The sequence below is a fragment of the Tamandua tetradactyla genome, chromosome 16 (genome assembly GCF_023851605.1).
Source record: "Tamandua tetradactyla isolate mTamTet1 chromosome 16, mTamTet1.pri, whole genome shotgun sequence".
NCBI lineage: Eukaryota > Metazoa > Chordata > Mammalia > Pilosa > Myrmecophagidae > Tamandua > Tamandua tetradactyla.
This window is the reverse complement of record NC_135342.1, coordinates 68,743,560-68,767,290: the sequence shown is the minus strand read 5'-3', so window position 1 is coordinate 68,767,290 and position 23,731 is coordinate 68,743,560. Positions and strand designations below refer to the sequence as shown.

The window sequence follows — 23,731 nt, the reverse complement described above, 5'->3', positions numbered from 1 at the left end:
ATCCTCTCTATGCCCTCATGCAGCTCTGTGCCTCTAGGAATATAAGGGCTCTGATCCAGGGGAGTGGAAGCCAAATCAATTTCCCTTGTCTCTAGCTCACCTTGGTTCTCAGAAATTTCCTGACACTCTCTCTTTTCTTCCCTTCTGAGAACCCAGACCCTTCCTCCTGCTAAATCTATTCCTCTTTTCACCTCTTTGACAGTAAATACTGTCTCCATGAAAATCTCCTTCTTTGTATGCTGTCTGGCTTCCAATGCCTTCTGAGACATTCCATCTTTTGTAACATAGGATTCTGGACAAAGGATTCCTGTATCAAACAAGGTGTTGCCTTTAACATTCTAGAGAGACACCTCGGGTTTAGGCCTATAGAACTGGGTACTTTCCAATGGGAGTGTCTCCCCTTCAGGCCTTAATTGTTTAGTCTCTACTGAAACCCTCTGTAGCCAAATATAAGTCTCCCCTTCTAGGGTATACTCTAAAGTATACTCTAGAAGGGCTTTTTAGTCCTTTTTAGCCCTCAGGAAACTTAAGAGGACAAAGGTATGCCTAGGAGTGCTGTCCTAGACTTCTCTCAGGTGGAACAAGCACTCCCACCTTGGGAACATAAGTCTAGACATCTGGGGAGAAACATCCTGGGCACACCCAATGACTCATCCCCAGAATGCCGAATTTATCCCCATGTTTCCAAAAGATTGGTCTGGTGGAAAGGAAGGACTCCTTAAGAGTATTGTCCTGGAATTCTTCTGGGCAAGGGCGGGGTTAGAGCCCCTGTTCAGGAACCCCCCAGAAGCACAGGTCCAGACATAGCTCAGGAAAGGGGTCCCAGGGATGCCTGGTGACTGTATTTTCCGTGTTCCCAAGTGACTGAACTGGTGGAAGGGAAACGCCCAGCTCTGGCGAGCACTAGGATGCCACCTGCTCACACAGGTGCTAGTGAAGCTCCTCTATTTCCTTTTCCAGAAAAGATGGGAAATGCCAACAGTCTACAAACTGAAAAAAAATAGGGAAGCATAGCCCTCCAATCGGACTCTCTCAAGCCTGGTGAACTGGAATTTCAGAGCCTGCTTTGAGAAAACAGGGGATTTACCAGATTATTTTCTCCTCACTACTAAAGACTACACAGAAGAATATCACTGTATGTGCACCTATATTACACATCATGTTATACTGTGTGAAAACATGTTCTCCCCAAATAGAACCACATATCCTACAGGCTCAGTGTATTATCCACTAACAAGACTATAAAATTCCAAAATTTTTGTAGAGGACTTTTCAGGTTTGAACTACAGCAATTCTGGCAAATAATTTGTTTTGTCATAGGTTAAAAGCCATAAAACGGACCTCTTACAAATCACTAAGAAAAAAAAGGAAGCATATACTACTAAATGGCATTTTAAAGAAATATAAATAGCTAATAAACCTGAAAGAAATGTAAATTAAAATCTGAAACTTCCATTCCTCAGATTAGCAGAAAAAATTAATATCCAATATTGAGAACACTGTAAAGAAATACACTGTGGCTGAGAGGGCACAACCCTTTTGGGGGAAGGCTTAGAAATAACTATCAAGATTTAAATATGCATGCCCTGTATCCAAATTTTCCCTCTTTTAGGAATTTGTCCTTTAGAAATAGCATGAGAGAATACATGGGACAAGGATCTTTACTGAATTGTTACTCATGAAGACAAAAAAAGGGACTTGTATAAATGGTAAGTGATGGGGAAATGGATACCAGACTCCAGCCCTGCACAGTCCAGGACCCAACACTCTGAGTGATGGGCAGTGAGACCGACTTGGATTTGGAAAGCAGCCCACAATACACTTTTATTTAACCACTATTGAACATTTTACTGTATTTGAGGAAGCAAGAAGAAATCAAATCAATACTTCCAAAAAATAATTCCAGTTACTAAAGATGGCACAAAGAGCACATGATAAATTACTAAATAAATAGCCCTGACAAAAGGATGTGAGAGTTTGTAGAAAGACTAGACCCACATGGGCTGAATGGTCTAGCCCTGACACTGCATGAAATATCAGTGTGTCAAGATATTTAACGTCAGTAGGATCTGAATAGCTTGGGAGAAGTAGGCAGGCTGTTATTTTCTAACCTAGAAAACATATCTGGCCAGTTAGGAGAGTAGAAACTATAATTTGTCAGTTGGATTTCAGTTTTGTGTAAGTCAGGGGTTCGCCAGCCTGGTTACATATTAGGATCACCTGTCAAGTTTAAAAAAATAACCCAGCTGCCTGGGGTGAGGCCTGGATACAGGTGGTTCCAATGTGTAGTGGTTGCTGCTGAATATTGGCTGAGAAGCTTTGTCCAAGGCCCCACCCCAGACGAAGAACTGATACCATCAGCACTTACTAAAAGCTTCCTGTTCTTCAGTGGGGGGTGTGAGGGGAGGTAATGTTCTAGTATCATTTCCAAGTTAGCAATTCCTCAATCTTTTTTTTTTTTTTTTTTTTTTTTTTTATAATATGACTTTCAATATACAGTCTTATTTTAATTCAGTATGAATCCATTACATTTTTGTTATTTAATAAGAACTGAGTTTCTATATATAGGACTGCCTGCATAAATCTACTTCAACCTTCATGAAATGACCACATTAGTGTTTGAGCCTGCAAAACTAGTAATTTTCAAACTTTTGAACTTAGAATGAACTGTAACTTTAATACAAATAGAAAGCATGACTATGTACAAGAGAAAGTAAAGTTTTCAATTCTCTTATCAGAAACATCATAAAGAAAGCTAGATTTATAACACACTTCTATTCCTATGTGCATCTGAAGTATGTACAGTAAAACATCAACACAGCTTTCATGTTTCAATATGGGGAAAATGCAAGCAACATTGACTCTCTGAAGTATCCAATAAAGCTTTCTCTATAAAGCCTCAATTTAGGGTTGAAACAAGCAAAAAAAATCCTGCTGCAGTTGTCTGCATCCTTGTGAGTTTCAAAGAAAAATTTTATCTAAGACAGTTTTAAAAACAGAAGATGTCAAATTTACTGAAAAACTAAATCGGTTCTTTCGTTAAATCTGGAAATATTGCAACATCAAATATTTCCTGTTATTTTACTGTTTTTGCTAGAGAAATAAAATTGGCAGCTCCATTTACACATTATTACTTACATAAGAAAGTTTTAAGAGTGCCTGAAGAGCTGTGACAAAACATTCCAAACATATGACTTAAAAATGAAGCAAGGGATACTACTGTCCCTTGACACATTTCCCAACCAAATACAGAGAAATTTACCATTATACTATTAGCTGTGAGTGATAGAGGGGGAAAAAATAGAGTGTCCCAATCTGGTGACAAGGACAGAAAAGGCTTTGAATAGGTCACCATCTTCAATTCTGGATAAATTTCATATTTAAGAATTCTCAATGCTTAACGGTGGTCTTTTCAGCTACCCACCCTAAGAAGTCAAGTACAAGCATGCAAGAAATTCACAGGCACAGAGGATCCATGTTAAAAACGGTTAAGGTAGCTGTGATGCAACACCAACAATTTGAATGGCCCTGACACACTCAAAATAGTATCTTAATTATTCAACAAAATCCTGAAGCAAACCCTTGCTAGTCTTGGTACACTGCTAAACACTAAAGTAGCATGTTTTTCCATGGTTTTAGCTTAGCTCAAAGAATTTTTACACTATTAAGTAAGAAAAAAAATTAAAGTATTTCCCCTTTTTAAATTTACACAGACGTTTAATTAGCTTTATTTACAGAGCAGGGGTTTTTTTTTGTTTTTTTTTTCAGTCTCCAATGGTGCCTAGATAACATCATTAGGCAAGAATGCCAGTTTAAAAGAAATCTATGCAGAATCCTAAAAATAACAGATGTTGATGCTCCTCAAGAAGGGGCAAGCTCTTTCTCTCTGCCTCAGTTACTCAGAAGCAATTCTGTTGCAGTCTCTACATCCCATGATTTTGAAGACAAGGCCACTATTACTGCGTTCCTATCAAAGCCCATAGCACAAAGGTTTTCTATTTTTTTGGTGTATTCTGGACTAGAAACTGGTGCTCCAGCATACACATGTGCCCAAAGTCGAGCTGTCTGTTTAAACATTTCAGGATTTTGTTTGTATTGATTCGCTACTACTGCATCTTGTGGATCATCTGGTTCTGCAGCTGCCAACAATGCTTGCAATGACAATAATACCGTGCGGAGAGTCATTGCTGCCGCCCATTGATCTTTCAGGATATCCAAACAAATAGCCCCTGTTACGGAACTAATATTAGGATGCCATATTTTAGTGATAAACCGGACCTTAGGGGGATTAAATGGATAAGTTTCTGGTATTTTTATCTCTAGCTGGTATCTTCCTCCTTCATATGGTGTGTCTGGAGGTCCTGCTATTTCTCCTCTTAATTCTGTAAAATTCTCATCTACAAGATCTACTTTTATTTGATTTTTGCTCGTCTCCTCGCTCTTCAGCACCTCCTTGAACTCCCGCTTGATTCGCTGCACCGCGATGTTGGCCATGTCTCCGCCCGCAGCTGATTCGTACCCGCCTCCTCCGCCGCCGCTACGACCACCGCCACCGCCGCCACCTCTTCCTCCACTGCCTCCTCCCTCGGCGATTCAGACCCGGGCACACGAACACTGCCACTGCCACCCCGGCCGCCGCGTTCTCCTCAGTGTGGAATCACCTCCGCGCCCCCAATTCCTCAATCTTTGTCTTGACTTGACATTTTTGAAGAGTAGAAACCATGTATTTTGCAGAAAGTCCCTCAATCTGGAATTGTCTGATGCTTCCTTACAACGATATCAGTCATGCATTTTTGGCAGGACCATTCCAGAAGAGATGTTCTTCCTTTTCAGTGCATCATAAGGACTGTTTGTTTGTCCCACTACTGTTGACATCAACTCTGAATCACTTGGTTAATTAAGATGGTGTCTGCAGGTTTCTCCACTGTAGTTACTATTTTTCCCTTTGTAATATACTTCCCTTTGTGAGAAGCAATTTGTGGGAAGATAGTTTATAAAACTTATTTAAATATACTATTTTCTCCTCAAACTTTCACCCACCAAGTTACAGCATCCATTGGTGATTCCTGCCTGAAATCGTTATTACATATGACAGAAATCAAACAGTGATTTTCTAAGTCCATCATTTCTCTGTATTTATTAGTTGGCATTCCTCAGGAAGGTAGTTTTTCCTTCTTTCTTATTTTTTATTTATTTTATCAATATGGATTCATGGTGTCCTATTTATACAATGGGCTATAATCCATTGCTCTCAACTATTTTCTTGTTCAAATTACCCCAGATTTACCTAATAGGGGCCCTTTAAGGCAGCCCCTGCGGCCCCCATTGTTCTTGGAACAGCTCCCTCCTATCTGGGGCAAGAAGAAGTTTCAGACTGACTAATACGCACTTTCCCAGCCCCGGGCAGGAATCAGCCTAGATAAGATTGCCTTTTTATCTCCAACAACCTAGTACAATGAACTCATTTATTCAATATTGATATAGACATAACTACACAAAATTATTCTATATACAACACATGGCCTTTATTAGAGAACTTGGCCATCTGAGGAAGCTTATAAACATTACAAATTGCTGTTTGCTTTTCCAAATTAACCAAGGTTGCAACCAACAAACCATGCTTAGTTTTTTACTAAGCACATTAAATCAATCCAATTGGTTATCCTGCCCCATAGAGGTAAAAACAAAACGAAACAAAATTAAAAGACTCAATTTCTGTTCTAAAAAAATTTAACCCTGATCTATCAAATTCTTATCAAATATCAGCAGATGGGACCAAAAATAAGTTATGAGCAACTCAAATCTTTTGCCTAAGCAATTCAAGACTGACCTTTCAAAAGATGACACAGGTTTCTCAAACTTTTTTGAAATGGGTCTCAAAATTCAGTGACAGATTTTTGGTCATTGTTTCCATTTAAAATGTACTGATTTTAAAAACTAGTAACTTAAAACTGCCACCCAAATACAAATGTCCCCCCCCCCAAAAAAAAATTAAAAGGCCCAAAAACTGTTCCATACCTTCTGAAGGATGTACGATGCATTGCTATCATTGACTAGTCTTTTACTATTAAATGTAAATGGTCAATTGACTCCAACAGTTCTGAGATGGTTCTTTCAACTGGGTGGCAGGCATTATGGGTAATGTTCATTTAGCCTTCTGAGCTTTCTGGGCAGCCTTGATGACCAGGCCAGCTCCAATAGTTTCTTGTCCACTGCCCTGATGATGCCCACAGCAACTGTCTGTCTCATATCACAAACAGCAAAACAACCCAGAGGAGGAGAGCCAGAGAAGCTCTCAATACACAGGGGCTTGCCAGGAACCGTATCAACGATGGCAGCATCACCAGATTTCAGAATTTGGGGCCAGCTTCTGGCTTCTTCCAGTCAAAATGCACCATGAAGCTTCGATCAAAGCTCTTCCTGGGGACAATGTAGGCCTCAATGTCAAGAACAAATCTATAAAAGATGTTCGTCGTGGCAATGTGGCTGGTGACAGCAAAATGACCCACTACTGAAAGCAGCTGGCTTCCCTGCTCAGGTGATTATCCTGAACCAGCCAGGCCATATCAGTGCTGGCTATGCACCTGTGCTGGACTGTGACACAGCTCACAATGACGCAAATTTGCTGAGCTGAAGGCAAAGACTGAGCCCATTCTGGTAAGAAGCTGGAAGCTGGCCCCAAATTCCTAAATTCTGGTGGTGCTGTCATCATTGATATGGTTCCTGGTGAGCCCCTGTGTACTGAGAGCTTCTCTGACTGTCCTCCACTGAGAAGGGTTTTGTTTTCTTTTTTTGATGGAGAACTTTCTTTAAATTATGGCTTCACCGAAAAAGATTAACAGTGAATATTTGGCAGAAAACTTATACATAGAGAAGAAGAGAGTTGTACATTTTGGACAAGGGAAAATGATTAGATGACCGTGAAAATAATGTAGGACAGTGATTAAGAACTTTGACTGTTATTACAGTTGATATTTACCAAGTATGTGTAGTCCTTTTATAAATTACTCAAATCTCTACAGCTTCATTTCATAATCTGCATAGTGAGAATAATATCACATACATTTATTTTTGGTAAGGATTACATTTTTAAAATGCTTTTAAAGTGCTTACCAAAACATATAGTGGGGGAAAAAATCAGAGCCTCAACTTGTCCAAAGTTTTTTTTTTTTTGAAATTTTAAAATATTAAGTACCATCTATTTTCAGCACACTGCAGTAATGATTCTTTTGTTCTTCCTCATGCGAAAACATTTTTTAAATTTGTACATTCAGTCACTATAATTATACACTCTAGGCATTCCTAGATTACACCACCTCAATCTTTATCGTCTATCTTTCTTTGTGATTTTCATTTATGCCCCAGCCCTCCTCCCTCTATCATTCTCATATGCAGCTTCATTCAGTGTTTTAACATAATTACATTAGTTAGGTAATATTGTGCTGTCCACTTCTGAGTTTTTATATTCAGTCCTGTTGCACAATCTGTATCCCTTCAGCTCCAATTACCCAATATCTTACCCTATTTCTATCTCCTGATGATCTGTTACCAACGAAATATTCCAAGTTTATTCACTAATGTCAGTTCATATCAGTGAGACCATACAGTATTTGTCCTTTTGTTTCTGGCTAATCACACTCAGCATAATGTCCGTAAGGTCCATTCATGTTGTTACATACTTCATAACTTTATTCTGTCTTACAGCTGCATAATATTCCATCTTATGTAAATGTCACAGTTTGTTTAGCCAACTGTCTGTTGATGGACATTTTGGCTGTTTCCATCTCTTGGTAATTGTTAATAATGCTGCTATAAACATTGATGTGTAAATGTCATTTGTGTCCTTGGCCTCGTGTCCTTTGAGTAGAGACAGCATATAGATGGGTCCTGTTTTTTAATCCATTCTGCCAGACTATGTCTTTTGATTGGAGAGTTTAGCCCATTAACATTCAGTGTTATTACTGCATGGGTAGTACTTTCTTCTGCTATTTTGCCTTCTGGATTTTATATGTCATATCTAATTTTCCTTCTTTTTACCTTTACTCATAGTCTTCCTTTCTACACTCTTCTCCACACCTCTCTCTTCTGTCTTCGTACCTGTCTCTAGTGCTCCCTTTAGTATTTCTTGCAGAGCTGGTCTCTTGGTCACAAATTCTCTCAGTGATTTTTTGTCTGAAAATGTTTTAATTTCTCCCTCAGTTTTGAAGGACAATTTTGCTGGACATAGAATTCTTGGTTGGCAGTTTTTCTCTTTTAATAATTTAAATATATTATCCTACTGTCTTCTCGCCTCCATGGTTTCTGCTGAGAGATCTGCGCATAGTCTTATTGGGCTTCCCTTGTATGTGATGGATTGCTTTTCTCTTGCTGCTTTCAAGATCCTCTCATTCTCTTTGACCTCTGACATTCTGATTATTAAATGTCTTAGAGTATGTCTATTTGGATCTATTCTCTTTGGGGTACGCTGCACTTCTTGGATCTGTAATTTTAAGTCTTTCATAAGAGTTGGGAAATTTTCAGTGATAATTTCTTCCATTAGTTTTTCTCCTCCTTTTCCCTTCTCTTCTCCTTCTGGGATACCCACAACACGTATATTCGTGCGCTTCATATTGTCTTTCAATTCCCCGAGTCCCTGCTCATATTTTTCCATTTTTTCCCCTATAGTTTCTGTTTCAGTCGGATTTCAGATGTTCTGTCCTCCAGTTTAGAAATCCTATGTTCTGTCTCTCGAAATCTACCATTGTAGTTTTTCATTGTTTTTTTCATCTCTTCTACTGTGCCTTTCATTCCCATAAGTTCTGTGATTTGTTTTTTCAGACTTTCAGTTTCTTCTTTTTGTTCTTTCCTTGCCTTCTTTATATCCTCCTTCAATTCATTGATTTGGTTTTTGATGAGGTTTTCCATGTCTGTTTGTATATTCTGAATTAATTGTTTCAGCTCCTGTATGTCATTTGAATTGTTGGTTTGTTCCTTTGACTGGGCCATATCTTCAATTTTCCTAGTGTGATTTGTTATTTTTTGCTGGTGTCTAGGCATTTAATTACCTTAATTAGTTTATTCTGGAGATTGCTTTCACTTCTTTTATCTAGGGTTTTCTTGCTGGATAAATTTGTTGTCTATCTGTACTTTGACATTCCATTCAGCTTTATCTGGACCTTTAGCTTCAAGTTTTGTTTAACAGAGGAGAATTTTTCAGTTCTTGTTTTCTTGTTTCTTGCCCTGCTTGTGTGGTGCCTTCCCCCCACACACAAACACTTAGGAGGGTCTACTTAGATATTATAGACCCCAGCCAGATTTTCCCAGACCAAACTGGCCTTCTATCAGGAGGAAAGAGTCACCTGCGTCGGTTTTCCCTGAGCGTGAGACCCAGCAGGTTGAAAGACTTTCCTGTGGAGTCTCTGGACTCTGTTTTTCTTATCCTGCCCAGTATGTGGCGCTTGTCTGACTGCAGGTCCCACCAGCATAAGATGATGCGGGTACCTTTAACTTTGGCAGACTCTCCCTGCTGGGGGTGTGGTGGAGACAGAGGAGAGGTTGTAGGCTGGTTTTAATGGCTTCAAATTTCCAAGCCCTGGTGTCTGAATTCCTTGAGGGAGGGATTTCACCTGAGTTGGGCTTCACCCCTCCCCTAGGGAAGGCATAAGCTCCAGATAAACCCCCAAAAGAGCTCACTTCTGCCTATGCCTGGGGCAGTTGCAGCCTGAAAAGTCCTTCCACTGTATTCAGAGGCAGTCAAGCCTTTGTAGATACACAGCCACAAAAACCTCTGTTTCCTTCTTTTTTTTTTCCCCTTTTTTCTGTCAGTCCTGCCCCCTTGGCGAGGCAGCAAAAATGAGCAACCTCCGCTTTGATCAGGTTCACCTAAGCTGGGGGCCTATTTTTAGTAGTCAGAATTTGTTAATTAGTTCCACAATTGGCGCTTGATTGTGCCCAGTCCCTGCTGCTGGTAAAGTCCTTTCCTTTCCCCTCTGGGAAGCGGCATGTGGGGGAGGGGCGCTGGCTGCCGCAGCTTTGGGAACTCACGGTTCTGGGGGGTGCTCGCAGCTGGTCCAGCTGGTCCAGACTGGGGTACGCTGTGTGTCTGGTCACTATCGTGGCTCCAGGAGCTGTTCTGTACTGTTTCTGGTTATTTAGTAGTTGTTCTGGGGGACGAACTAATATGCGCACGTTGTTAAGCCGCCATCTTGACCCGGAAGTCTGAGAATGTTTTTTGAAACCAAGATCTGGGCACTCGGTGTACTCATGCTACTGGGGTGCCACTGCTTCTGAGCCCTCTCAGCAGACAGAACTGGGAATGTGCCTCTTTTCTTCATGCTCTCACACTCTTATTGAAAACCATGACTTCATAGTAATACCCTCAATTCTACTTCCACATAGCAGGGTTCTTTCCAGTTATCCCCTTTTCCATATTTGTAACTCCCTTCTGCAACAGTAAGAAACTAGCATATTTTACCCTTTCTATATTTACTCATTTATTTATTTACTCATATGCTCAATTCTAGAAAGCATGGAAAGTGGAATTATCAGCCAAACCACTGCACAAAACAAACCTGCTAAGAAGGATCAATCTTTGTTCATTTTTTTTCCCTTTAGACGGAGTGTATATAGTAAAAATACTGGGGTCAAAGTTTCCCAGGAAAAAGGTTCCTCAGGTTAATTTTTATTGTATTCATTTAGAATACATAGGTTCCTTCATTTCTAAAGGTAGTTCCATTTTTTTTTAAGTTCCTTATTTTTTAAATGGTAGCATTCCATTTTAGGTTCTTCTTCCCAACCCTGATGATTTTATTTTATATCTGAATATGCAAAATGTTAACAGGGTTCTGAATGTTAAAACTATTCAGAGTAAACTTAGAAGTTCCCCTCCCTTCCAGCCCTCAACCTTTGTACTCCATCACCCTTCCCTCCTCTAGGTAACCAATCTCAGGAGTTTCTGGTTTAACTTCCTCTGTTTCTTTTGGCAAAATTAAGCAGTAACTTGTATATTTTCTTACTACTTCTTATTTCTTACACCAAGAAAGTAGCACATTATATGTACTTCTTCAACACTTTTCTTATTTAACAATATATCCCAGAAATCACTCCATAGCAATTCATGGAGATCTTTTTTTTTTTCTTTTAGTTCATAGAGCTCTTGCTCATTCTTTCTCTCAGCTACCTAGTAGTCTTTTGTGTGGAGAAACCATTAGATTCAACAATCTCTTATGTAGGGGCATTTCAGTTTGCAATTAAACAGTGCTGCAAAGAATAATCTTGTGCATGCCTATCTGTGTACAAAACATTAACAGGAAAAAAGACATGTTACCACTTACTATATTAAAATGAGTGAATTACATAGGAAACGGCCCAGGAAAACTTCCACATGGTAATAAGAATTATAGCATGTGAAAAGGGATTTAAATATTGATTGAACTCCATCAATTTATAGATAGGGAAAGTGAAGACAGATCAAGAAGCTCTGGCTAATGGCCAAGGCTGAATTAAAACCCAAATCTTTATTAAATCACCAGGAAACCTGGTGTAGGATCAAATACAATACTGAGTAAAAGGGTCTGGGGATAGGCAGACCAAAAGATGGTAGATTACCTGCTTACCTGTTTGGATCCCTGTTTCAAACTCTAATTGCTGGTAGAGCTTGTTTGAGTAGTCTGCCATCTTCTGCTCGATGATCAAGTGTCTGGCAGTGCTCAGGATGCCAGCGCAGAACCTTGTAGAGCCAGCAGCCAGCCTGTAGGATGGATTCAAAAAGCTCTCAGGGAGACTCACATAGTTGTGAAATGTAACGAGTAAGGCTCTTCATTACAGATTCATATGTAATATCAAAGGACTGGAAATGATCTCAACGGCTATCAACACAAGACTGTTTTAAAAATTTGGAGTTCATCCACACAATGGAATATCATATAACCAAAAAATAAATAAAAGAACAAGGGGGAAAAGAAGTGTAACAAAAAAGGTTTCAGTGGCTGAAAGAGTTCAAATAGAGTCGAGAGGCTACTATGGAGGTCACTCTTATGCAAGCTTCAGTCAGATATTGCTACCTATCTTAACTTGCCAAACCCCAACCAAAACCATTCCAGCCAATCCTAAAGAACACCTAGGGCAATATAAAAGATTCTACAAAGGTTCCATGCACTAGGGTAACCTCCAGAAACCTACAACCTCCAGATGGATCCCTGGACCAGAGAAGTCCTGAAACCTAGAGGGGCTCCCTACATATTACTGACAGCCACTTACAACATGAGAAAGTTAGAATGGGCATAGCCCAAATACCCCTAAAGACTGGGAGAAAGATCAAAGGTGATGGTGGAGTTATACAGAGAAGGTAGGGTTTTACAAATGAATGAGACTGCTGAATCATTCACTATATCGATATTTCTTTAAGTCTCCAGTACTTTTTAGCACCTAGAAGTAAAAACCTAAAATTGTAGAATTGTAACCCATACCAAACTGTGAAATCTGTTCTATAACTAACTGTTGCACTGTGCTTTAAAATTTATTGCTTTTTTGTATAAATGTTACTTTTCACAAAAAAAAGTCGATGGTAATGATAAAAAAAATATTTATTCCTTTCTAGCCTCCAACGTTCTGGGGCAGCTAGAAGGAAAAATCTGAGAGGATGGTATGGTAGCCTATGACAAACTCAGATCTGTCCTATAACTATTTACTGAAGAGTGTTTTGAAAACTACTGCTTTTTTCTTTTCTTTTTATGTATGTTATATTACACAATAAGAAAAAGTTAAAAAAAATAAAAAATAAAAAATAAAAATTTATTACTTTTCAGTGTTAATTAAATAGTATAAATCACTTCATTATTTCTTAAAATTAACAATAAATATGGAATGATTAAATGCAAAAAAAAACATATAATTGTGCTAACTGTTGGAAGAAACATGAATGAGACACTGTTTCTATCCTCAAACACCTCACACTGTAACTGCAAAACTGTAAGAGGAATGGCAGCCAGGAAAATGATGAAAACCAGCTCAGAAAAAGGCTTATAATTCTGCATGATCGAAGAAAGAAGAGGCATTAACAAAGAGGAAACTCAGATGCAGATTCACAAAGTCAACTGCCTAATATTCTTTCTCCTTGGACTTCTCACAGGCACCTCAAGTTCTACATATCACTCCTAGTACAGTGCCCTCTTTCGGAGATGGATATCACAATCATTTGCAAAAGGAAGAACTTGGCAATTACTCTGGATTCTTCTTACTCTCATCTGTAGACACACAACTGGTTGCCGAGTTCTGTGGCTCATACCTTACATACTCTATAGATCTTTCCTTCACTCTCCATCACCAATATTACTTGTTTAGTTCAGGCTCCTGATCTTTCTCCCCTGCCTCTGTTCTATACCACTCCAATACCTCCCCAAATTAACCCTACACTATTCCAGATTATCACGTCTGAAATGTAACTCCAACCATGCTGGCCTTTGCCTCATAACTATCCTAAGTCTTTGGTGTCTGCCACAACACATGAGACCTGTGATTTACCTCCTAAACACATAGTTAGCTTCATCCACCCCCAGTATCCCTGTACAATCTCTACATGTCAGCATTACTGAACCACCTCTAATAACGCCATTGTGTCTTTGCTGTATCTCTACCTGGAACTCCCTTCAGTCCACAGCAGGATTTCCAACCATGCCCAAGCCTCAGCTGCCTTACTCCTACTTAAACCATCTCATCATCCTGGAACAAAAGTATAACAGACAAGTCTTCAAAACTGTCAAGGTCATAAAAATCAAGGAAAGTCTGAGATACCATAAGTGGGAAGTACCAAGTGGGACCTAAGGAAACATGACAAATATGTGCTCTTCTGGATGAAATCCTGGAGCAGAAAAAGGACATTAGGGGAAAACTGAGGAGATAGAAATAAAGAATGACCTCCAGTTATTAATAATCTGTGCTGGTTTGAAAGGAAGTACGCCCCCTAAGAAAAGCCATGTTTTAATATAAATCCCATTTCTTAAAGGTAGAATAATCCCTACTCAGTACTGTATATTTGAAACTGTAATGAGATCATCTCCCTAGTTGATGTGATTTAGTTAAGAATGGTTGTTAAACTAGATTAGGGGATGACATGTCGCCACCCATTTGAGTGGGTCTTGATTAGTTTCTGAAGTTCTATAAAAGAGGAAACATTTTGGAGAGAGGGATTCGGAGAGAGCAGAGAATGCTGCAGCACCACGAAGCAGAGAGTCCACCAGCCAGCGACCTTTGGAGATGAAGAAGGGAAATGCCTCCCGGGGAGCTTCACGAAAACAGAAGCCAGGAGAGTAAACTAGCAGATGACGCCGTGTCTGCCATGTGCCCTTCCAGCCGAGAGAGAAGCCCTGTGTTCGCCATGTGCCTTTCCAGATGGGAGAGAAACCCTGAACTTCATCAGCCTTCTTGAACCAAGGTATCTTTCCCCAGATGCCTTTGATTGGACATTTCTATAGACTTGTTTTAATTGGGACATTTTCTCGGCCTTAGATCTGTAAACTAGCAACTCATTAAATTTCCCTTTTTAAAAGCCATTCCGTTTCTGGTATATTGCATTCCGGCAGCTAGCAAACTAGAACATAATCTATCAACATTTTTCATTAATTGCCGCAAACGTATCATATTAATGTAAGATGTTAACGATAGGAGAAACTGGGAGTGAGACATTTGGAAACTTTATCTCTGCACTCTCTCTAAATCTAAAACTGCTCTAGAATAAAAGTTTATTTAAAAAATAATACAATATAAGCAGAATGTTACCAATTTCATTTCAGCTCAGAGAGGGAGCCCTTGAGCCATGATATCTGGTATATGTTGCTAAAGGACTTTACAACAAAGACGGAGCAAGGTGGTGACATGAACCCGAGACAAACACATCCGTTTAAGACGTTTGCTTTGTTGAAATCTGCCACCTCTTCAAAAATCAGAAAACACTACCATTATGAGGCATCGCTAAACAAAGTACAGGAGATCTCACTCTTCTGAGATTTTTCTCATACTACTTGGCAACGTGTAGATTAACTGTGGGTGGGACAATATTAATGGAAGGGAGGGAATGAAGGAACCCCATACAATTAGTGCAGCATAGCCAGAAGCTTTGCCCAGTTTGACCCTTACCTGCCCTGTTCCAACAGGACAATATCCTTCCACCCCAGCTTGGAGAGGTGATAGGCTACAGACGTGCCCATGATTCCACCACCACAGATGACCACCTGTGCCTGGGCAGGCAGGGCAACAGAATGAGCTTCGGCAGCTGACACGCTGCTTCTTGGGGACCAGGTCTGCCATCCCGGGCTGATTCTTTGCCGCCGGACAATCGATAGCAATCGGTAAAACATCACGTCTGCCAGCAACTGGGAGATTCGCTCTCACTCAGCAAAGGAGGTGTTTCCAAAGATTCAAACTAGACAGAAGAAACCAAACGTATTTTATTTCTTTTAACTCAGGGCAAACGATTCATGAGAAAAGGCAGTAATATTCAACAAACACCTAAGGACCTCTCGAGTCCCTTGCCAGTGTAGAGCTACAGCAGTGAACAAGATTGAGTATGGCCTTGCCTTTACACAACTTTAGGGATGTGTGTGTGTGCATGGGGGTGGGTGGGTGGGAGCAAACTTTACACAAATAAACAAGTAAACAAGGCCAGTGTGACAGAGAAACAACGGCCATATTTTAAGTAGGATGATCAGGAAAGGTCTCTGAGGAGGTGGCACTGGAAAAGAGACCTGACAGATGACAAGGAACCAGCTATAAAGATGTCCCAGTCAAAGGGATGAACATGGCCATGAGTCTGAGATGAGAAAGAACTTGTTGAGTTTAAGGACAGAAAGGAGACCCGTGTGTCTGCTGCACGGCAGGCAAGAGGGAGGCCTAAGGTGAAGCTAGAGAGGCCAAGAGCCACAGGAGTATGCTCAGTCCTTGGATGTCATCACAAGGAGTCGGGATTTCACTCTAAGAGCAAGGGGACACTACTAAGGCAAAGGAATGAAATGATTTGACACACATTTACCAAAGGGTAGCCTGGCTCGCTGTGGAGAGCTGATTGTAGAAGAATTAGAGCAGCAGAGAGATGAGTTAGGAAGCTAATGCAGTAATCCAAGTGGGATATCAGGGAGATAAAACAAGTGGGGTGGTTTGAAAAAAACATGTCCTTCAAGCTAATCCATTTCTGTGAGTAGGACCTTTTGATGAGGCTATTTCACTTAAGAATGTATGGCCCTCCTCAATCAGGAAGGGTCTTAATATTATAAAGGAAGTAAAATTCAGACAGAGGGAGGAGAAAGCCACAGCCTCAGCAGCCGGAAGCCAGCGGAACCCAGAAGAGAAGGGAGAGACCAGGCGACACCATATGTCTTGCCCTGTGACAAACTAAGGACAAGGGCCACAAGCAGCCAGTCCTAGAACACCAGTTGGGTGACAAACTAAGGACAAGGGCCACAAGCAGCCAGTCCTAGAACACCAGTTGGGAAGCATTGCCTTGATAATGCCTTGCTTGGGATTTTCTTTTAGCCAGTAAATGGTAAGATAATGAATTCTCATTGTTTAAGCTGAACTAGTGTATGGTATTTGCTTGAGCAGCTGTTTTGGTTTGCTAAAGTTCAGAAAATGCAAATGGACCAGACTTTACAATAGGGATTTATTACTTTACAAGTTTATAGACTGAAGCTGTGAAAATGTCCAAATAAAGGCATCAACAGGCAATGCTTTCTCCTGGAATACAAGCTACCTGAGATCCTCAGCTCCTCTGTCACACGGCAGGCACGTGGCAATGTGTGCTGGTTTCTTCCATCTTACTGGGTTTCCCTGCTCCCAGTCTTTGGCTTTAGTGGTTTTCCTCTCTGTTTTCTGTGTGTCCTCTCTCAGCTTATCTGTCTTTTCTGTCTGAGCTTCTCTGGAGGCTGTTTTCTATCTCTTTTCTCTGTTTTATCCTCTAATAAAGGACTCCAGTAAGAGGAAAGACCCACCCTGAATAAGGCCTTAATCACCAGAAGATCCTACATAAAATGGGTTCACACCTACAGGAAGGGATTAGCTTGAGGAACAAGATCTTTCTGAGGTTCTCAGCAGAAACAAACTATCACGGCAGCCTAAGAACCTAAAACAACAAAGATGGTGGCAATGGGGATGGAGAAAGTGCCAGACTGTCTGGAGAAAGAAACTGGATGTCAAAGATGGGGAAAAGCAGAAAAGGAGCTAGAAAGAAAACCAGGCAGAGGTGTGTCACAGAAGCCAAGAGAGGAAATTGATTCAAGAAGTGGCTATTCAATAAAATGGGAACTCCTAAAAATCAAACACTTTTGGGCATCAAAGAATTTTGTCAAGAAAGTAAAAAGACCAGTCTACACAATGGGAGACAATATTTGGAAACAACATATCAGATAAAGGTCTAGTATCCAGAATATATAAAGAGATTGTCCAACTCAGCACAAAAAAGACAATCTAATTACAAAATGGGAAAAAGATATGAACAGATACTTCTCAGAAAAGGAAACACAAATGGCCAAAAGGTACATGAAAAGATGCTCAACTTCCCTGGCTATTAGGGAAATGCAAATCAAAACCACAATGAGATATTAACTCACACCCACCAGAATGGCCATTATCAATAAAACAGAAAACGACAAGTGCTGGAGAGGATGTGCAGAAAGAGGCACACTATCTACTGCTGGTGGGAATGTAAAATGGTACAACTGCTGTGAAAGGCAGTTTGGCAGTTACTCAGGAAGCTAAGTATAGAGTTGCCATATGACCTGGCAATACCATTGCTAGGTATCTACTCAGAGGACATGAGGGCAAGGACACAAACGGACATTTGCACACCAACGTTTACAGCAGCCTTATTTACAACTGCCAAGAGATGGAAACAGCCAAAATGTCCATCAACAGACAAGTGGCTAAACAAGCTGCGGTATATACATATGATGGAATATTATGCAGCTGTAAGACAGAATAAAGTTATGAAGTATGTAACAACATGGATGGACCTTGAGGACATTATACTGAGTGAGATTAACCAGAAACAAAAAGACAAATACCGTATGGTCTTACTGATATGAACTAACATTAGTGAATGAACTTAGAGAATTTCAGTTAAGAAGAGAGACCATCAGGAGATAGAAATAGGGTAGATATTGGATAACCGGAGCTGAAGGGATATAGATTGTGCAACAGGACTGATAGTAAAAATTCAGAAATGGATAGCACAATACTACCTAACTGTAAAATACAACAATGTTAGTACACTGAATGATGCTGAATGTGAGAATGATAGAGGGAGAGCTGGGGACACAAATAAAATCAGAAGGAAAGATAGATAATAAAGACTGAGATGGTATAATCTAGGAATGCCTAGAGTGTACAATGACAGTGACTAAATGTACAATTAAAAAATGTTTTTGTATGAGGAAGAACAATAGAATGTCAATATTACAGGGTGTTGAAAATAGACGGTATTTTATATTTTAAAACTTTAACTTATGTGTGAGACTGAAGCAAAAAATGTTTATTTGGTACAAAATTTATATTTTGATTAGTGCATTTCCTAATATTAACTTATGTGGACAGTTTAATTAAACACCATTAAGTACATGGAACCTGGAGTAGGGCATGAGATTTTGTAGGTTTGTCCAGAGTGATGTCCCAATAAATCCCAGAGTGATTTGAATAGTAAATAAAAAAGTATCTGCAAAGTCCCCTTGGGGGAATGGCGAGAAAGGGGAAAAATTCAACTTTCCCATGGGGAGAATTCCTGATATTCTCACAAGCAGTGGAGACAACCAAAGCAACAGGCCGGGCCCTCAATCTTGGGGTTTGTTCATATGAAACTTACACCTGAAAAGGAGAGGCTAAGCCTACTTAAAATTAGGCCTAAGAGTCACCCCCAGAGAACCTCTTTAATTGCTCAGATGTGGCCTCTCTCTCTTAGCCAACACGACAAGCAAACTCACTGCCCCGCCCCTCTACATGGGACATGACTCCCAAGGGTGTAAACCTTCCTGGCAACATGGGACAGAAATCCTAGAATAAGCTGGGAATCAATACCAAGGGATTGAGAAAACTTCCTCAACCGAAAGGGGGAAGAGAGAAATGAGACAAAATAAAGAAGTGGAAAGGAGGAACACTGTTTTTAAAGATGGGAGATAGTAAGAATATTTGGCTGCCTGTGAGAATGATCCAGTAAAAGAGAGAGAGACTAATGATAAAGTACAGGGAGTAACAGAAAGGACCAAACCCTTGGGAAAAGGGATCTAGAACCTAAGCAGAAGATTTATAGGCCTTGTATTTCAATAGGTGACGTGGTGGAGATTTAAGGTATAAAATGTCTTTCCCTTAAAAAGAGAAGAGGATTTTTAGTCATGCTAGGTATATCACTTACACACATGGAATAGGGAAGTCCCAGGATGTAAAAAATACACATTTCTCTGAGAGAAGAAATCCGATGACGTTACAGAAGGAACACAAGAGCAGAGGCTGTGGCCATCCCAGCAGGGACGGTACAGAAAGATGTGGACTGAGCCCGGAGGGGTAAGATTTGGAGAAGGAGACAAAGAGGGGCAGGAAACGCACAATAAGTTACACAGCAAGCATGAGCCTGCTGGAGGCGTGTGGAAGGCAGTCAGGGAGCTGACGTGGAGGCTGCAGTGTCAACAAGGAGCGCTGGGCAGAGGGAACTCATGACCACACGAGTCAGAGATGTCCGACTCGGACCAGCAACCAATAATGAATGAGAACAGGCTGAATACGAGAAAGGCAGGGTTTTAACAACCTCAACCTAATAGTAAATCAGTGTTAATTACATCTTCCCAGAAATTCCTTTTTGCCCAATGTACTGCCCTGTGTCTACCACCGTCCTTGTCTTAACTCTTCGACTTCTACCTCGGTGATTACATAGTCTGCCAGCTGGTTTCATCAACAACCTGCCCTGTTCACTTGAAGAGAAAGTAATATCTAGAATACGTTGTTTTTATTTTCTGTTTTTCCATTTCCCCCATTCTACTCTCTCCTGGCCTGAAAGCAGAGGGGCTTCAGTCACACCAAGCCCTGACGTGGCTCTGGCCCCACATACCAGTGTGGCCAGTTCCCTAGGACACCTTCCAGGCACCTCCTTGCTTGACCTATCAGCAGCAGTTGATTTCCTACTAAACACTCTTCCCTTGGCTTTTTTTTTTTTTTCTGGACACCTACTCCCTTGTCACGTCCTTGCTGGCTTTTCTCTTGTCCTAACTCCTTATTTGTCAATGTCTCTCAGGGTTCTGGCTAAGGTCCACTTCTCTTTGCTTCACACTCTCTCCCTGAGGAAGCTCATTCTCTACCCTGACGGATGACCCACGCCACAGCAGTCCTGAGCTGCCGCCCTGAGTATCTAGCTACATATGTACAGCTGGGCACATCGACCTTCTTCAGTCCCCAAACCGGCTCCACCTCCTATGTCCCCCGACACCACCTGCTACAGTCCTGGGTGTTACCTTGGATTCCTATCTCTCATCTCCCCTATGCAGTCAACCACAAGGTTAACAACTCTATATTCTAAAGCCCTCTTAGATTCATCTACCTCTCTCCATCTCCATGGCCTTTACCTGAGTCCAGTCGCCAACAGTTCTTTCTCAGATAACTGCACAAGCTTCCTAACAGGGCTTTCAGGCTCTAATCTGCACACCTACACCCCCCACTCTCCACACAAAAGGCTGAACAAGTTTTCCAAAGTATCTTGGTTCACTCCTCTGCTTAAAAATGCTTCAATGACTATTGGATTCCTCAGGAAAAAAGTTCATGTGAAGTACAAGATCCTTCACAATCTGGCCCGTTTCCAGCCTCACTGTCCTCCCACTGCCCACCCCCTCCCCTAATGCTCTAATTAAGGCAGACTGAACTACTTGCAATTTCTCAAGTGCATCAGAAGTGGGTTCTCTCTTTCACCTCCAGGATCTGTGCATGCTGTTCCCACTAACTGGCCCAGCTCTCACCACCCACCCCCCTAGACAAAGCTAATCCCCTCGGGTCTCAGCTCTCTGACATCTTACCTGATCCCACTACCATTTTTTCAGAGACTCTCCCATGTTATCCCCACACCCTGAACCTCCCAGCACAGAACTTACCAGACCACGTAACAAGAGACTGTTTACATGGGCAGGCACTGGTGTGGCAGGTGGAAACTCTGCCACTGAGCCACCGTGGCCCACCCTTAATTTCAATATTTTATAGGTCATTATAAAGGGCCATATACTGCTTTGTGCCTAGAACTAATTTAGTCATTACAACCCTATGAGGTAGATGTTATCCTGTTTACTTCAAAGATGAGAAAACTGAGGCACAGAGAAGTGAAATGACACACCCAAGGTTCAATAGATGGGAAGTGACAGAAAGAGGATTCAAACCCAGCCAGTGTGATGCTAGAGCCTGCCAATTAATTACTCATCACTCCTCAAATAAAACCAGATGAGGATAGAGCTATAAGGCACAACCCCTAGCAAGAAAAAGGGAAATACAAAGGGTGCAGAAGAAAGAAACACGGTAACAGAGGAGTTTCAAGATGGAATAATTCACAATGATAAAGGCCCAGGGTGATAACACCCAAGAAAGGGATTTTGCCCTTGAGCTCAGCATGATCTTCAAAAGTCAGTGGAGTGGTGAGGACACAATAAAAGGATCTAAGTGAAAATACACCACTAAATAAAGGAAGGCACCAAAATCTATTGCAGAAAGTTTGGCAGCAAAACCAGAGCAAAGCTTGATAGAGGTAAAACCAGCAGAAAGAAGAAACTGAAGAAATCAAAGACAAAGAAATGAAGCACAAAACCTGGTTGAAAACAAATTATATATTTTTAAAAGTTCTGAAGAACAACTGTAGAACATTCTCTACAAGAAAATCTTCTGCTACGCAAGACCCACTGGTTCTGAAATTTTCTTATACCGACGACAGCAAGTACAGAACGCTAACATCTGCGTTGCTCACCTGTACGATCTTATTAACCTAAGAACCACCTGGGGGGAAGAAAAAAAAACAAATTCTCAGTATCCACCTCTGGAGAGTCAGACTCCGCTGATCCAGGGTACCATACTTTTCCACAAGCGCACCCGGTGATCAGGCAGATTTAAGGAATTAATCTAAATTCCTACCACGGGAACGGCGTTCCCTTCTGCCCAGTCCCCGCAGCCCCGTCCTCCGTCGCATGGTACTTATTACATGCAAGGGCGACACGGGCTTGTGGATTCCAGACTCAAACCTCGGTATCATACACGTCAGTCCAAAAGGTCAAACATTAAGAAGGCTCACTGACCTGAACTAGATTTTTCCAGGCGACATCTGCTGGGCTCTGCAGCAGTAAAACACAAGCGGACGGCACGTTTCAACGCGGAAAAACAATTGCACCTGCAGAGAAGGATAACCCGGCTAGGCCAAGCCTGAACTGGCCCTGAGCTGCAGGCGTGTGCAGGCCCGAGGGGCGAAATCGGGGCATCCTGGCTGAGCTGCCTGAAGGAGCCGGTGCACAGGCCCCGGGGCAGCTGGACACGAGGCCCCGAGGCCCGGACAACCTCAGCTGCTCGCGTGCGGCCGCAGCGAGTGCCGACGGACCCGCTCTACTCCCCGGCGAGCCGCCTCCTGGCTATGGACGGCCGGGACCATCCCTGGTGGAGACCCAAGCGGAAACGGGGGACGCAGGGGTCCCCGGCGTTAAGGGGACCCAGAGCGCCTCGGCAGCTGCCTCCTTACCTCTCCGCCCAGCCACACCCCGGCTGAGGCGAGGCAGCAGCCACAACGGCTCCGGGGGTCGCGGTAGGCCGGAAGAGGGGGACAAGGGAAGGGAAGGGAAGGGGGAGCGGGTCCGACAGAGGAGAAAGTTCCGGGGAAGCGGGAGTCCGCGACCTTTCCGCGCTTTACGGCCCCGCCAGCAAGGGTACGGCCCACACGTGTCCTCAGCGGCGCGCACGCGCGGGGGTGACGTCTCCCTGGCCCCGCCCCCGGCACGTGGCCTTGTTTGGGTCTCGCGAGGCCCCGCCCCTGGCGCCGCTTTCTCCCTCCCACCCTCGGGACGTCGTAGATCTCCGGCTTCCGACCCGCGCGGTAGATACGCGAAAGGCCGAGCCCGGTGGCCTGGGCCTTGGCTTCGTGGGTCCGCAGCCTAAAGCCACATCAGGTCCAGGGCGTGCAGAGGCTTCCTGGTCCGAGCGGGCGGGGGTGGAAGACGACTCTCTCTGGAGCCTGAGAAGTGCCCCATCCACCCCTCGCTCACTGTCCTGTCACTGGTCATTTTTTTTCAGTTTCCTTTATAGCACTCATCGCTGACTGAAGTCTGTAGATTACTTACATGTTTGTCGACTGCTCTGTCCACTCCTTAACAACCTCTGAGGACAGGACCTTCGTCCGATAGGCAGCTGCGTTCTTAGTTCCAAGGGCTGTGGTACATCATCCGATCGTTAATTCCTTGAAAGCGCAGCCGTCTAATTCTTGGACCACACTCTCCAGCTCCCGTTGTTTACATTCAAGCCCATCTCACTACACCAGCCTACAGGCCAATGTCACATTTTCTTCATAGCCGCCTGTGGCCAGGCCAGGGCAACTCAGGGACGCCCATGTCACCTGCCACCAACCCGCAGCCTGCATAGTACCTGCTCCACTCACGGGTGAGCTCACCAGGCCCACGTGGCACCTGGTTACCTGAGGACAGAAACACTGCTGCTTCCTCCTCTGATGTGTGAAAACTCAAAGCATGCTGTGCTCCCTTGCTGGGTAAATACT

The 23,731-nt window shown here is 42.3% G+C and overlaps 2 protein-coding genes across 5 annotated transcripts in view; both read right to left on the bottom strand.

Annotated features, from left to right (window-relative positions):
* Positions 1 to 22,919, bottom strand: part of PDPR (pyruvate dehydrogenase phosphatase regulatory subunit) — a 62,198-nt gene extending 39,279 nt beyond the window's left edge. For 2 of the 4 annotated variants that reach the window (XM_077133017.1, XM_077133014.1), the window contains exons 1-4: positions 22,706 to 22,918; positions 22,272 to 22,363; positions 15,112 to 15,397; positions 11,595 to 11,728 (exon numbers count right to left, since the gene is read on the bottom strand). In XM_077133017.1, coding sequence (XP_076989132.1) covers positions 11,595 to 11,728; positions 15,112 to 15,332 — 355 coding nt within the window. In that variant the 5' untranslated portion in view covers positions 15,333 to 15,397; positions 22,272 to 22,363; positions 22,706 to 22,918. Of the gene's footprint in view, positions 1 to 11,594; positions 11,729 to 15,111; positions 15,398 to 21,946; positions 21,976 to 22,110; positions 22,156 to 22,271; positions 22,364 to 22,705 lie in introns of those variants that run through there. The other 2 variants (XM_077133015.1, XM_077133016.1) reach the window with 2 other exon arrangements.
* Positions 3,713 to 4,665, bottom strand: LOC143659736 (ubiquitin-conjugating enzyme E2 K). Its single transcript, XM_077133012.1, has one exon. It carries the CDS (start codon positions 4,492 to 4,494, stop codon positions 3,892 to 3,894), a length of 603 nt encoding a protein of 200 aa, XP_076989127.1. The 5' UTR covers positions 4,495 to 4,665; the 3' UTR covers positions 3,713 to 3,891.
* Positions 22,920 to 23,731: the final 812 nt, after the last annotated feature.

Bases quoted from the DNA above. Each gene is read 5' to 3' on its own strand.
- LOC143659736 (XM_077133012.1), bottom strand. From the start codon at position 4,494: ATGGCCAACATCGCGGTGCAGCGAATCAAGCGGGAGTTCAAGGAGGTG.